Source organism: Labrus mixtus, chromosome 13 (genome assembly GCF_963584025.1).
Source record: "Labrus mixtus chromosome 13, fLabMix1.1, whole genome shotgun sequence".
NCBI classification, from domain to species: domain Eukaryota; kingdom Metazoa; phylum Chordata; class Actinopteri; order Labriformes; family Labridae; genus Labrus; species Labrus mixtus.
This window is the reverse complement of record NC_083624.1, coordinates 13,795,382-13,809,011: the sequence shown is the minus strand read 5'-3', so window position 1 is coordinate 13,809,011 and position 13,630 is coordinate 13,795,382. Positions and strand designations below refer to the sequence as shown.

Genomic DNA, 13,630 nt, shown 5'->3' with positions numbered 1-13,630 from the left:
ACACACACCGTCTGCAACCTGACCCGGCCTCTGTCCTTGTTATTAGCTGTCTGCCCTGACTATTGATCGCAGTGGCCCTGTAGGTCTCATTACAGCACTGAAGGAGGAAAAGAAGAGACATGGTTAATCTTGAGTAATAAAATATCTGCTTTAAAAAGATAAATTAGCAGTGTTTACTGCACCCATATTGCTTTATTTGTCTTCAACTTTAGATTTTAATTTGTTACAGTTTGAACCCTGAAAAATGTTTCCATATTATCGTGCATTTTTGAAGCACATTTTAAGTCTGGATTAAATGATACCTTCCGATACAAATAACAAATGGGTATGAATAAGGGACAATTCAAATTGATGACACAAAATAATATATTGTGATACCATTTTAAACCAGCAGAGGCCAGTGTTTGCTTTTGGCTTCTCTTGCCAGTGTTAGTAGCTAAAAGAAGAGAGGCATACAGACATGGCAGAAGGGAATGAAAACTTAGAGGCTGAGAATGCGTCTTTTTTCAGAGCGGGGTTGTAGAAGCAAGATGAGCAGACAAGAGGACAACAGTGTTCAAATAATGGAAGAGACTGATGAACCACAGAAATAGCACAAACAACATGATGCAGCATGTTGAAAACTGGAGACAGCAAAATCACATTAGATAAATGTCATAGTTTTGTTGTGGCAGTGTACGCCAAGTTTGTACTGAGGACAGTGTGTCACTTTTGGAGTGTGTAAACAGCAGCTCAACATTGCACATGGTGTTGATGGCATTGATGTAACCGCCAGGTGAATTTAAGTGCTCTGTTGCAAGATATTCTTTTCCGTCTTCATTGAGTTATTGCACTTTATGCAGTCGTGTCTTGCTTGTTGATGAGCCTGGACTCTGCACATACAAAGATTTCAATCATCTCTTTAGGAGGTTGAAGGCAATTCAAACAAATTAATTTGCTAGAAGAAACAGGCCTTATGGTATTGTTTTTGCAAATTGTGAACGAGAGCAATTCAAATTAAGGAGGAAGGCGAGGCACATCTGAACTTGTTGTCATCACAGCCTTCTCTCATTCCGTCTTTAGCCTGGTGCTAGAAGTTTCAGTCTAAGTCATTTCTATTAACACCCCTGAAGAGAGATATTTGTGCCTCATGTTGCAGACCAGCTCTGGTATCACTTTGATGTGACCACTCTACGCTTAATAATGGTCCTAATAAGGACTTTAAGCTGTTATAGCTACACAGGTTGTCAAGGAGTGCTGTATTGTTTATATATAGTTCTATGAATGCACTTTTTCAAGTAGACACTAACATCACTTTTGCATCTTAATGAGACGCTTAAAGGACTTCACAAACATCAGTTTTTGCCTAACTGTGGATTTAAACAGTCAGTCTGTGTCGTGGCTGTGTAGCTGCTTCATGCGAGCTGCATAAAGAGCCCTGCTGTACTGTACAAACAAAACCATCCCTTTAGCACATTTTCGCTGAGCTGTAGACGTGTTTTTTTTAGTTTGGTAGAGTGTAGCCGCTGTGAAACAATCGTATAACGTCTTATTTCTTTCTTTAACCGTTTTACTAACACAAGTCGTCTCTCGCTACGTCACCCGTGCTGCGCCACTCGATGCCCGCTGCTCTCTCTTACTTGCTCGTTGCTGTTTTAGGATCAAGGAGCGAGCCAGTAAGCCGAACATCGGTAACTACAAGCTCACAGGTAGTCGTGATTGCAGGGATTTAAGGGAAATAAGCAGACTTGTCGTTTAAAATCCATTTTATGTATCGGTGTTGGGGTCAGGAAAATCAATATAGTATCATGAAAACAAGTATTTGCTGTATTGATTTTTTTTTGCACAGCCCTAGTCCTGGAAAGCGATGAAGCCTTATTGGAGGTCACTTAGATGAGCAGTTTGAATAGCATTTTACTGGACCACATCCAGACATGAAAGGGCTTTGACATTTTCTCTTAACTTAACAAAATTCTCAAAGAAATTCTGTCAGCCCATGTGTGAAAACACCTGGGACTGTTCTCACTGTGTTCTTCAGGCCGCCCCACCTCTGAATCCCCCATCATCTCTCTCTTCTCTATTCCCCTATTGTCCTCTCCTTTTTTCACACACTCTCCTCCTCTCCTTCATCTTTTCCTTACTTCTATATATCCTTGGGCTTTTCCAGTTCTTTGTTATCAACTTTTAGAAGATTTTAAAGTAACTGTTTGTACCCACAGGGTTTAATTTGCATCCCCATCCCTCTGGTACGTATTTTGTATAACTGTACAGATCGCTGGAGGAGAGGAGATTTAATTGCCTTCCACCGTTGAAATAAAGCCAAGAACTGTAAGCAGCAACCTCACAGTGTTTTTAATCGACTGCAGAGTTAACTTTCAGTCTTGGAACTAATGAATTATAGAGTAATTTGCAGTCTCAGCCGGTTTTCTGCTTTAAGAGAGGAAGGGGGAAGTAAGACAGGAAAAAGTACAACGTCAATTAAAGTCAGTCTTTTCAAAAATGGTATTAATAAGGCTGCTACATCCATTGTTCCAAGCTTTGAGTGATGCCTTAAATAGATTTTGAATTCAAAGACATTTGGCGTTTTCCTTTCACCCAGAAAGAAATGTGTTTGACCTGAGATGTATTTGACAACTTAATTGGGTCCATTTTAAATACAAATATTTAAATCAATATTCTGTGCTCTCTGACAGTCCTGTTTGCACTTTATTCTTCAAGTCAATGTCACGTGGAGGGTGCTCATTACATGGACCATCTTTCTCCATCATTATTCTATCTTTTCTTTCAAGTATAATAATGTAAAGTAGTGATGACCATATGGGGACAATCTACCTCTCAACACATTTACAGTCCATGTTGTGTAAGTCGATACTTCATTTGAGTCTATTGCGTCCCATTCCACTGGGACATGGATCGTATTTTAAAAGTCATCCAGTTCAATATTAATAGAGGCTAGTGATGTGATTATCCACTGCAAACCATTTCAAGTTATGCGTTTGTTGCCTTTGAGGGTTTCAATATCAACATTCTTTGACAATATTTGAATTGAACTCCGCTGTCTTGCACATTGCTTATTGCTTAGATTTCACGCCTGGCCTCTGAGCTGCAAGTTTAAAAAAGATTATTGAATTATTTGAACCACTGACCTTTCAAATTGAATCAAATCAGATTATTAGAAGCTCAAACATGAAGGGAATATCTGTGAGCCCCCAGTGGTTATTTAAAGTGCTGTTTGGCCATTTTCTTGTCTCTTGATTTGTGGAGCTTTGCCTTTTCACTCATACCGCCGCAGCACTGACATGAGCCAGAATAACCCGAGGGCTCGGAGATACCCACACAGTCCATGTAGGCGAAACCCACCTCATTGCACTAAGCGTAAGACCACTTACGCCATTAAAATTGGTCCAGGAGGGAGACATCCCTCAGCAGCAATTGGCCAATCCATCATCTCTCTTTGGACAGATATTCACACTGCTGTCATCACTGCTCAAGTTTTTGGCGCTGGCAGCTTTTCAGCATTCCTGTCTGTCATCTGTGTTTCCACACACACACACACACACACACACACACACACACACACACAATCACCATGTCCCTGTTTCCCATCTCTCTCCATACCCTCTAACTCGTGTTTTTTCTCACGTCCTCCGTCTCTGGCACACAAGTTCCAGAAATGTGCGCATGACTTACACATTGGGGCTGTGACATGAGTCAGTTTGCTGATGTCAGTGGGGGACACTTGATGGGAAATTACTGTGCAGCACGGGGGCAGGACGGCATTTAATGGCCTAGACCCTGCGTGTTGATGGATGGATGATAGGATAAACAAGTTAAGTTCAGGACCACAGAGGGGAGCAAATAGGATGTGGTCAGCTTTGGAAGAACTGGTTGAAACTGGGTTTATTCTCGTGAAAGCCCAGTGAAGTGGGCTGCGATGTGGAGAGCAAGTAAACAATTAAATATTAATGAGTGAAGCCAACCAGCTAAGGCACATTTTGTCTAGAGTGACTTTACTGTAACCTCTGAAAAACACTTTTTCAGATCAAGTTTGAACAAGTTAAAATTGCCAAAAAGCCAAAACACATTCCACATTTAGGAGCTAATTTAACTGCTTTTTGCTTGGCTGCTGCAGCTCAGATAAACAGTCTGTAGCCTTTAACCACATCCGTGTTATTCTGTTTGCTGTAGGCAAGCTGCCTGATGTTTCAAAAAAGGATTTAGACACAACAAAGTAGGTTATTTAAAATCATGTTTTTTTAAGAGGGACATTACAGGATTCAATTGATGTAAACCACCTAAAAAAAGAGGAGGTAGAGTTCAAGCAGAGCATGACACGGCAAGAGGCAGCCAGATGGGTTGGGACGAGGGAGCGACCAAGAGGAGGTTATAGGCTGGCTGGCTGTATGGATGGATGGATGGTGGGTGAGGATGGAAAGATGCCAAACACAGCCAGGAGGGTATGATCGAGAAGACATGCAACATGGAAAATGGAGCAGAGGGTACTTGTGCCTAATAGGGATCTGATAAAGTAAAGCCTGCTGTTATAATGGACATGAAACTAAGCTAACATGGTTCTACACTTAATCACTTTATCACTGGAAGATATATATTTACATATAAAAAGGGCTAAAAACAAAGGAACACAAGGGTATTTGAGAAGTTACATTTAAAGCGGAAAGAAAAATATCGGGGCTTCTTTTTTTTTTTGTAAGTCTGGAATAAGCACATTTTTTATATTCTTACACTTTGACCAAAATCCCTTTTCAAACACAACATTAAACACTCCACATCCAGTCCAGATCCAATTAAAGATACACTGATTCAGTTGACTGGAGCGATGTCAGTCCCATACTGACCTTACATTACAAAGCACATAACTTTTCTGTTTTTCATATCAGTTACATTGACTTAATCATGGAAGCACTGCCGAAAATGTTCTTTTAATTGCTACAGTGATATTGGATGATTAGAAAATTAACAAATATATGTTGATGCCATTTATGGCCTGTGTCCATTGACAGTGCGTTTTGCTTTGGCAGGGCTTCTCACGGGCACTTGTTGTTGCTATGTTACGATAGTTGACTTCCACTTCCCTCAGTTGTGACCATTAGGTCTGTTTTAACTTGCCCAGTTTGCTGGATCTTTGCTTTTATTCAAGGAGATGTATTTTCTCCTCCGCCCCTTGTTGTTGTTGACAAAGCTGACATCAGAAGTCTCTCCCCTTCTTGATTCCCCTCCAAATCACACAACAAACATGCACGCCAAGCTGTCACTGCCAATTGTTTGTTCCATTCAGCTCTTCATGTCGGACTTAGAATACAGAAAAATTGACAGCCAACAATATACAGTACATCTATAAACATGTAGAAAGCAGCAACAGGTTAGATTAGGAGTGAATGAGTTTGAAAAGATCCATATAAATGGTGTTTGCATAGACTGATCAATCACACATTTATTTGTGTTTTAATAAGATAATTTTAGTGATATGCAAAAGTCATAATCTGTTATTTTAACCAAATCTCTACTGAAATAATGTAGTCTACTTAAACTTTAAGTTTGCTTTTTAGTGTTGCTAGGAAGTGAAACTATCTTTGATCTCTTCAAAAGGCTTCTTTTGGCATGGTTTGGATCCATCGACTGTATATATTATTTGAAAGAATGATGTTCATCTCTCCAGTAGTAGTTTCATTCTCCTTTATAACCCATGCCGAGAAGCATTGATGCTGTTCTGGTGGCAAGTGATAGGCCAACACCTCACTAACACACTTTATGCCTGGGTTTTATTTTGTTTGCCGTTTATTTGTCATCCATTTGTATAAAAACATTCATTTTAAGCCAGTCAAGCTCATAGTTTTAGTACTTTAATGTTAGTGTAACTGTTATAGGGTCATTCTACTGAGCGGTAACATATAAGCTGAACAGTTTTATATATTTGGGTTAAACTGTAAATGTTGCTTTTAATTTGTTGTGATTTTACATGGTGGATTGTCAGTCTATTATTTGTTTACATTCGACTATTTGCCTTCTTTAAATAAAATGTTTATCTTCTCCAACCTCCTAACACTGATACTCTCTTTATCTTTCTGTTTCCAATCCAGGAGGATTTTCGGACTAAGGTTCAAGATTACATCAAGCACTACGCCAGATGATAGAAGCATTGGCTTCCTACTTCAGCCTGCACCAACCAACCAACCAAACTGCTCTACCTTGCCTCTGCTTAACCTTGGCCAACTCCCTCACGTGTGTGAATCAACAGCTGACTCTGACTCTTACCACTCCCCTCCTCTTGACACAGCTCTGTCCATGACCTGCTGTCCACCCGATTGCAATAAACTCCACATTGCAGGAACAAAAGAAAAAAAAGAAAAGAGAAAAAAAATAGGATGCATTCGAGGAAGGGCTTGCATATAAAAGAAAAAAATGTGCTTTAATTATACTAATCAATGAGTGTTACAATGACCACAATGTCTGTCCATTGTGGAGAGATCACTGAATGACGCCGCCTCGCTGGGATGTCCCTGACATGGAACGGAAACGAGCCATGGCAACGAACGGCGAGGAAAGAGATGTGATGATTCAGGGTGGGGGCGGAGATAAAGGAAATGACATTCAACTGTGTGAAAAATTAGATGAATCAAGAGAAGGAATATCTATTGCTATCAGTTCTCTGTTCCAGTGCCTGCCATGTTTGTGTCGCAAAAGAGAAAATGCATGCGAGTTCACAAAGAAAAACACACATGCACACACACACACACACACACACACACACACACACACACGATGTCACACCCTGTAGTAAAAGGTGAATACACCTACTGTACACAGGTTGCTGAGCACTTGCCTATCAGTCAAACACACACACACTGACAACAGAGAGCCTACAGCCCCACAAGACAGCATGTGAATGACCACATTGTCCTGTTCTGTGTTCATTCTCTTTGCATGTTGAAACGCACACCGTACAACTCTCAAACAAACTTCCTGTGTGTTTTCATCTCCAGTGGGATAACGTACGACTACTAAAACCACAGCCAAAAGTATTGTAGTGTGTTCAGTTTCACCTCTGAGCCCATGTCCCTCCTCTGCTGCCATCTGTCTCTCTGTTACACACACACACACACACACACACACACACACTAACCCACAGATGTCTCTATTATTTCAATGAGAATGGAGGTTTATTTTTTTTTTTACTTATGGTGCGTTCATAAAGTACTTTGCCAATGGCACATTCTCACTCTGCATGAAGCAATGACTATGACTTTAAATGACTCATTAAGGATTTAATTTTACAACCAAACAAAACAGTGCTTTTCTTTTTTGTGCGTGCTCCCCCAGATTTAATGTGCAAACCGTTACAGAACATGTGAAATTGAATCCGCTGCAATAACGGCCGTTACAATAAAGATGCCGACAACGGTAACCCACAGAGAGCGATCACCTGCATCTGCAATGCATCCCCCCCACTCCTCCCTGGCTTCATGGTGCTTGTCATGCGTTTTATCTCTTTGTTAAAATGTCCCACCTGCAACTTTTATGTTGTGGTTCAGTGTTGTTTCCAGCCGCTCCAGGCAGGAAAAAGCTCCAAAAACCCCCAATGTTTGATATCTGCCGAGCGCTTAACAGCAGGCAGACCGTGAGAGATGAACTGGTAAACATGATGCTTATTTTTTGCAGTTTTAGAGCCAGATATTTTCTTTGCGAGTAGGAGGTAGACCAAAAACAGAGCAAGTAGAAAAGGGAAGACAGACTGTCACAACTCAAAAAATTAATTATAATTGTTCTTTTGACTTGAATTTATGGACATGCTTATAATAAACAGCTTACAAAGAAGATCGTCATATCAACTTTGCCCCATTTTGGCTGAAGAATTTTTTTAAAAAAGCTATAAAAGACAAATCCACCCATCGATTTGTGGACGCTGCCATCTCAGTGTCTCCTGCAGAAAGTCAAAAAGAAATTAGACAGCTGCTGATGAAGGAACCTTGATCAGACAATCTCAAAATGATTTAGACGTAACATCATAGATATCAGTTTAACAACAACCTGATCACACAATGAAGAAATGTAAATTAACTTGTGATGCAGTGCTGTTTAATATAAACCTGTTCTATGATACTAAATGAGTTAATCAGTTAACAGCTGCATTTAATTATCAGACTATTTTCATTGTGAAATATGTTTTTATAGATATCAATTAAACATTTTCTTTTCTTTTTTTTGCTGATGCAGCTGGTCTGCACTGATTACAAGCAGCTCTGACCTGACCATGCTCGCTAGTAGAGGGACATCATATAACAGATCATTTTATTTACTGCATGTTTAAAAACAACTAAATACCATCCTCCATCAGATCACTCTGAGGAGGTGTGTGTCCGCTTTCACACCGCGTGCGTTTTGTACACTCCCCATTTGTTCCAATGTGTAGGTTTGTTTTGACATTTAAAGCAGATCAGAACTCCACGGGTTCTTCCTGTTGTCTTTTACACTGTTCTAAAACGTAAAGTAATGTTAAAAACAAAAAGATAGGAAACTGTTCTCTTCCCGGGACAGCTCACATTCAAACCTGCAGATGTTTTAGGGAGACATAACTGCAGAAATGGTCAAGGATTTGTCTATAGTGTGATTAGTATCATCATGTGGCCAGTTAACATCAGCAATGGTCTGTTAACAAACATCATTCTCAATTTATGATGAGGAATAGAAAGTCCTACACTCTTCACACAACATGGATTTAAGTCTACCCTAATAGTCATTGTTTCATTGCAATTCATTTTTAATTCTGTAATGAAGAACATTTTACTGTCTTCAGACTTTAGGAGCACATTATACGCTCCTCTCATTCTAGTTGTTTCTACAACTAAGCTAACATGCTTTTATTTATTTCTAATAGACAGTACTCCATTCTCTCTTTGTGTGTCATGACTCTGTTTTCTCTGTTTGGATGTGCTCTAAAATGTCAAAAGCAGAGGTTTCTAAAGACACTTAGATATCAAGGTAACTTGCTGGCAAGCTAGCCAGCAAGTGGGTTAACACGCTAGCAAGTGAGTTAGCAAGCTAACACGTGCATTGTTTTCTGTCATTTAACGGAACTCTTTCTTTTCATCAGGTTGTAAAGTTTTATGGTGTCAAGCAGGCTGGCCTGCTATAGGCTAACCAAGGCTAGATCTATTTGGCATGCGTGCCAGTGGGTTAGCTTGTTGGCTAGCCAGAGAACAGAGGTGCTGCTATTCTCATATTATGCTATTCATATTCTAACATGACTTGAGTAGGGGTTGAGGAGCACTTGACCCTGTCTAACCAATTTAGCCAAGCAGATAACATCAAACTGTCTTTGTGAACCTCTGCTGTTAGCGAACATTTGCCATAAAATGTACATTCATTTTGTCTCTGAGTGTTAGAGAGGATAAGAGAGTGTGTCCATCCGTTAGCCTCTGAGGGCGTGGTAAGTGTGTGTATGTTTCGCTCGGCCCTGGGTAGCATTGTGCCTCCAGTTTGAGTCGTGTCTCTGAACATCATGACTGGTCTCACTCCATTCAGCTTTATGTTCACAAGTCTGCATGAGGCAAAGTCTTTGTGATCTGCCAGTGGTGCATTTTACTAAGGATGTCAGAAATGTAGTTTTACGTTGGAGGTGTGTGTGCGTGTAAAAGTTGAAATTTTGTGCTTGTTGAGTGTGTGTATGCGTGAGCGCAGTTACAGTATGACTTGTTGAAATGATGTGACTTGTTAGCATGCTCTGGTTCCGTTTTTACCCCTATTTTTTTGTTATTCTGGCCCAGGGGTAAACAGCTCAAATTATTATTGTTTTCAAAGAGAAAGTAAGCAGAACAACAGAAGATACTCACTTCTGCCAGAATAAAGGACCTGACAATATTTCAGATACCAGGACTATTGAAAGAATATGTGAATATTGGTGTTCCATGGCAATGCAAACATGGTTTATTCCAATAAAGCTTGAAGGCTAAAGGAACTGCCTTCTAATATGAAGCCATCCTGTGTGTTTGCTCTGACAGCTGACTGCTATGGTAGCAGTTGTGTCCTGAATATGGTAGCCCAATACTTTGTACTGAATCTTAGCCTTACTTACACTCAGACATAGCTTCCCGTTGGACACGTTGCCATACGTCCTTTGTTTTGGCAGTTAGCAGTGTTTTTTCCCAGGATGGGATTGGGAAATGTCTCTGCTTGGGCTAACTCCATCTTTGGGCCAGAGGAGAAGATTAACAGCCTGTTCTTCAAATCCTCAACCTTTTCTTTCTCAGATTGTATATTCATTTTTTTAAGATATATTAAAGAGAATATAAATTAAAAGTATGAGTCTTGTTCATTAATTGTATACTTGTTTCACCAACGTATAGTTGTAATAACTGATAGGGAGAAGGCGTGTTACAGTAATTATAGTTGTCCTTGACCGTCATGATTCTGCAGTCGCATGCCATATATGTCTTAGTGGAGAAAAAAGGAAGTTACACATGGTAGTGTCCACTCCCCAGTCCAGGAGGCTGTAATGCTTGTAACTGTTTTCTAACTAAACAAACAGAAGAAGAAGCAGATGCAACAAAACACAGAATGGAAGGGAAATGCACGCCATGCAAGATGACACAGCTGAGCTACAAGACTATGGAGCCGTCTGCTTTAAATCAATTGTGTGGGGAAACTTTGGGTTCACTGTGCAGTCAAAAAGTATATGAAGCGCTTTTTAAACAAGTTTGTTTCGTTCAGTTTCTTTGTTCTATCGCGTTTTTACAATCAGATTTATTGTAAAACATCACGGATTTCAGGTCGCAATTTTTCATGAAAGAGTTGAGTCCAGTTGAGAACCACTGGTCTAAATAACACAAGATTGAACAAACTCTAACTTGCCCTATCAGTTCTAAATGGTAAATGGATTTGAGCTTGCAGATCGCTTTTCTAGTCTTCTCACTACCCAAAGCGCTTACACATTCACACCCATTCAGAGGTTGCTATGTAAAGTGACAATCAGAAGTAACTAATCCCATTCATACACATTCAAGCCTACGGAAGCCTGAACTATTTATAAACCATCAGAATGAAAATGATAAATGCAGAAATGACACAAAGATGGCGGCACAAGGGGGTTTCTTTTTTAACTGAGCAGAAAAGATGCTGACGTAGTTATAATTATGGTCCTAACACAGGGGTCACACTATGGGAACATTTTTTCCACAGGGGTGAACTTTATGCTGCCATGGGTTTGTAGCAGCTGGCTCAGAGACAGTCTTCACTACCTCTGCTTGCAAACAAAGCAGGCCCCGAGCTCCCTGGGGTCTGAAGCTAAATTCTGCCATTTGTCGCTGCAGCACATTCCCACCTGACACCCAAGTGCTCCCACTACATCCTCCTCCTTCCGAACATTTTGCTCCATCTGACAGCCTAAGAGGAAGTGGACCCTAAGTTAGGTTTAGACAAACAGAATCCTACTTTTAGCAGCCTAAATATTAACACAGACATAATGATGTAATATAGAAAAAAATGTTCCTATATTTAATACTTTTGATAACATGGCTCTGCTAGGGGCATTCTTAGGCATGATGTCGAGCATAGAGCTTGAATAGTCTCTTAGCAGTTCCAGTCACCATGTAACCATGGTCTTGTTTAAATGCAACTATAACTGCAAAACCTATGAAATCTACATCAGCCTCAGCTCTATGTCGGGTTTAGTGCTAATAAGTAAATGTTAGCATGTTTAAATACTAACCTGCATGGGAAACATAATTTCTCTAACATCAGGATTTTATTTAAGCATGTTAGCATATTTTCAATTGTCACACTTTCTTGATGAGTAATCCTTCACCTTTTTATATATTCATTTTACATTTAGATAAAGCGAGTTCTCACAGTTGACAAGGCAGCTTAATGTAATGTTTGACATTACCACTTAAAAGCAGTTGAAATGAAAAGTAGATTTTAAAATTGCTTTATTCATTTTTATGTGAATCTGAACAACAAAATAGCAAAAGAATCTGCACTGATTTATATGAAAATAACATTATTTACAACATGTCAGAGCTTAAATCGACACGCCTTTTGAGGAAATCGTTTCCTCGTTACTAGATTTTCTGCTTTTTCTGGTTGAAATTTTCTTTTAATGAGATTTGGTGATCATTCTGAGTTCCAAAATGTAGTTTCACAAAACAATTTAACTGAAATACATGTATCATCTCCACACCCTCGTGTGTTAAGTCAAATATTTAGCCCTTTAATCTGGTAAAGTTGCACTCAGCACTTAAACAAAGCTCCATGTTTCAACAATCTTGATGACATCTGAACTCTATAGAGAAACAGGATGTCACTATAGTTACTAAATTTAGAGTTGATCATTTTAATTATTGGCTCATTATTATTATTTGTATATGCATTTTTTCTATGGTATGTCTTTCTAAACATTTGTTGCAGACATGTAAAGCTATTATTGGAGTTTTCTAAATGCTTTTTGCAGTCTGCACAGTGACAGACCTGTAGACCTGCAGTCTGCACAGTGACAGACCTACAGACCTGCAGCCTGCACAGTGACAGACCTACAGACCTGCAGTCTGTACAGTGACAGACCTCCAGCCTGCACAGTGATAGACCTACAGACCTGCAGCCTGCACAGTGATAGACCTACAGACCTGCAGCCTGCACAGTGACAGACCTGCAGCCTGCACAGTGATAGACCTACAGACCTGCAGCCTGCACAGTGACAGACCTACAGACCTGCAGCCTGCACAGTGATAGACCTACAGACCTGCAGCCTGCACAGTGATAGACCTACAGACCTCCAGCCTGCACAGTGATAGACCTACAGACCTGCAGCCTGCACAGTGACAGACCTACAGACCTGCAGTCTGCACAGTGACAGACCTACAGACCTGCAGCCTGCACAGTGACAGACCTACAGACCTGCAGTCTGTACAGTGACAGACCTCCAGCCTGCACAGTGATAGACCTACAGACCTGCAGCCTGCACAGTGACAGACCTGCAGCCTGCACAGTGATAGACCTACAGACCTGCAGCCTGCACAGTGACAGACCTACAGACCTGCAGCCTGCACAGTGATAGACCTACAGACCTGCAGCCTGCACAGTGATAGACCTACAGACCTGCAGCCTGCACAGTGACAGACCTACAGACCTGCAGCCTGCACAGTGATAGACCTACAGACCTCCAGCCTGCACAGTGATAGACCTACAGACCTGCAGCCTGCACAGTGACAGACCTACAGACCTGCAGCCTGCACAGTGATAGACCTACAGACCTGCAGCCTGCACAGTGATAGACCTACAGACCTGCAGTCTGCACAGTGACAGACCTCCAGCCTGCACAGTGATAGACCTACAGACCCGCAGCCTGCACAGTGACAGACCTACAGACCTGCAGCCTGCACAGTGACAGACCTACAGACCTGCAGTCTGCACAGTGACAGACCTACAGACCTGCAGCCTGCACAGTGACAGACCTACAGACCTGCAGCCTGCACAGTGATAGACCTACAGACCTGCAGCCTGCACAGTGATAGACCTACAGACCTCCAGCCTGCACAGTGATAGACCTACAGACCTGCAGCCTGCACAGTGACAGACCTACAGACCTGCAGCCTGCACAGTGATAGACCTACAGACCTGCAGCCTGCACAGTGACAGACCT

General features: G+C 41.0%; 1 protein-coding gene across 1 annotated transcript in view; it reads left to right on the top strand.

Moving 5' to 3' along the window:
• The window catches only part of ube2f (ubiquitin-conjugating enzyme E2F (putative)), a 47,865-nt gene extending 37,572 nt beyond the window's left edge, over window positions 1–10,293 (top strand). The window contains exon 10 of the mRNA XM_061053796.1: window positions 6,078–10,293. Coding sequence (XP_060909779.1) covers window positions 6,078–6,128 — 51 coding nt within the window. The 3' untranslated portion in view covers window positions 6,129–10,293. The remainder of the gene's footprint in view (window positions 1–6,077) is intronic.
• The last annotated feature ends 3,337 nt before the right edge of the window (window positions 10,294–13,630 follow it).